The sequence below is a fragment of the Petaurus breviceps genome, unplaced genomic scaffold, assembly GCF_028583685.1.
Source record: "Petaurus breviceps papuanus isolate PSGF00001 unplaced genomic scaffold, PetGlider_PUasm1.0 186, whole genome shotgun sequence".
Taxonomy (NCBI): domain Eukaryota; kingdom Metazoa; phylum Chordata; class Mammalia; order Diprotodontia; family Petauridae; genus Petaurus; species Petaurus breviceps.
The window spans coordinates 30,576,868-30,578,676 of record NW_027185798.1 but is presented as its reverse complement, the minus strand read 5'-3'; the positions used below and the strand labels follow the sequence as shown (position 1 = coordinate 30,578,676).

Below are 1,809 nucleotides of genomic sequence, written 5' to 3'. Positions count from 1 at the left end.
CTCCTGCTCCAGCTCCTGTCTGCGAAGCTGCTCCGCCTCACGGAATTTCCTGTCCCGTTCCTGCCGGAGCCTCTGTTCTTCCTCTTCTTGCTGGAGGAGCTGTTCTTCCTCACGGAGCTTCCTGTCTTGTTCTAGACGGCGTCTCCTTTCTTCTTCTACCGCTTGCTGGAGGCTTTGCTCTTGCTCTCGGAATTTTCTTTCCCGCTCCTGGAGCCTCTGCTCCGGCTCCAGCTCCTGCCGGCGCAGCTGCTCCGCCTCACGGAATTCTTGCCGGCGTCTCAGCTCTGGCTCCAGCTCCTGCCTTCGGAGCTGCTCCTCTTCACGGAATTTCCTCTCCCGCTCCTGGAGCCTCTGCTCCGGCTCCAGCTCCTGTCTGCGCAGCTGCTCCTCCTCACGGAATTTCCTGTCCCGTTCCTGCCGGAGCCTCTGTTCTTCTTCCTCTTCTTGCTGGAGGAGCTGTTCTTCCTCACGGAGCTTCCTGTCTTGTTCTAGACGGCGTCTCCTTTCTTCTTCTACCGCTTGCTGGAGGCTTTGCTCTTGCTCTCGGAATTTTCTGTCTCGTTCCTGTCTGTGTCTCTGTTCTTGCTCTAGTTCTTCCTGCCTCAGCTGCTCTTCCCTGGGGAATGCCCCACCACGTTCCTGACGGCGTCCCTGTTCTTGTTCTCTCTCCTTCCTCAGGAACCGCTCTTCCTCTTGCTCCTGCCTTCGTCTCTGTTCCTCTCGTTGCTGAGACAGCACGCTCTCTTCCTCACGGAATTGCCTGTGCCGGGCCCCCTGGGAGCGCAGTTCCTTACGGTATTGTCTGTCTCTCTCCTGAGGGTAAAGCTCCTCTTCCTCCAGGAGTTGTCCGTCTCGGGCCTGGAGGAGTCTTTTCCCTCTGTCTTGGTCCTGTCTTCGAAGCTCCTGCTCCTCACGGAACTTCCTGTCTCGGCTCTGACGAAGCCGTTTCGTTTCTTCTCGCTCCTCTCCGTACGACTGTTCTTCATCCAAGAATTTCCCGCCTTGCTCCTGACGGCGTCTCCTTTCTTGCTCCCGTTCTTGTCGGAGCCTTTGTCCTTCTTCCTGGGAGAGCCTGCCTCTCTCTTGGAGACGCTGCTTCTCCGCCTCTCGTTCCTGCCTGTACCTCCGCTCTTCTTGCTCGTCCTGATAGAGCTGTCTGTCCTGCACCCGACGGGCTTTCTCGTACCTGAACGGTCCGTCCAGATCTCCAGAACCACACTCGTAGTCATCATCTCTGGCTGGCCAGTCTCGGACTTGAGAATCTTCTTGCTCCCAGTCCCTCTGTTCATCCTCCCCACGTTTGGAGTAAAGCCTTCTGTTACGTGCTTCATTTTCCTTGTGGGGTTGCCACTGCCATTTCAGACGTCGGCTCTGGGCTTCCTCACGGAATGGCAGGTCACTCTCTTGTTCTTGGAAATCCTCGCTTTCAGAATATTGTCCGTCTCTCTCCTGACGTCTTAACTCCTCCTCCTCCTCCCGGTATTGTAGGTCTCGCTGTTGCAGGCGCAGCCTTTTCTCCTCCCGCTCCAGGCGCTGGAGCTGCTCTTCCTCCTCCCGGAGCTGTTCTTCTTCCCGGGACTGTGCTTCTCGCTGCTCCCGGCGCCGCCTCTTCTCTAACTCCTCACGTCTCTTCTCTACCTCCTGCTCCAGGCGCTGGAGCCGCTCTTCCTCCTCCCGGAGCTGCTCTTCTTCACGGTACTGTCCTTCTCGCTGCTCCCGGCGCCTCCTCTTCTCTAGCTCTTCACGTCTCTTTTCTACCTCTTGTTCCAGGCGCTGGAGCTGCTCTTCCTCCTCCCGGAGCTGTTCTGC

At 57.7% G+C, this 1,809-nt stretch overlaps 3 protein-coding genes across 5 annotated transcripts in view; all 3 read right to left on the bottom strand.

Annotated features, from left to right (window-relative positions):
* S100A10 (S100 calcium binding protein A10) overlaps positions 1 to 1,809 on the bottom strand; it is a 462,639-nt gene that overhangs the window by 158,060 nt on the left and 302,770 nt on the right. The window lies entirely within an intron of this gene.
* S100A11 (S100 calcium binding protein A11) overlaps positions 1 to 1,809 on the bottom strand; it is a 399,965-nt gene that overhangs the window by 95,386 nt on the left and 302,770 nt on the right. The window lies entirely within an intron of this gene.
* TCHH (trichohyalin) overlaps positions 1 to 1,809 on the bottom strand; it is a 7,102-nt gene that overhangs the window by 1,813 nt on the left and 3,480 nt on the right. The window contains 1 exon segment of the mRNA XM_069089975.1: positions 1 to 1,809. This exon segment is cut by the window's left edge and continues 347 nt beyond it; it is cut by the window's right edge and continues 11 nt beyond it. Within this exon segment, the coding sequence (XP_068946076.1) occupies positions 1 to 1,809 (1,809 nt within the window).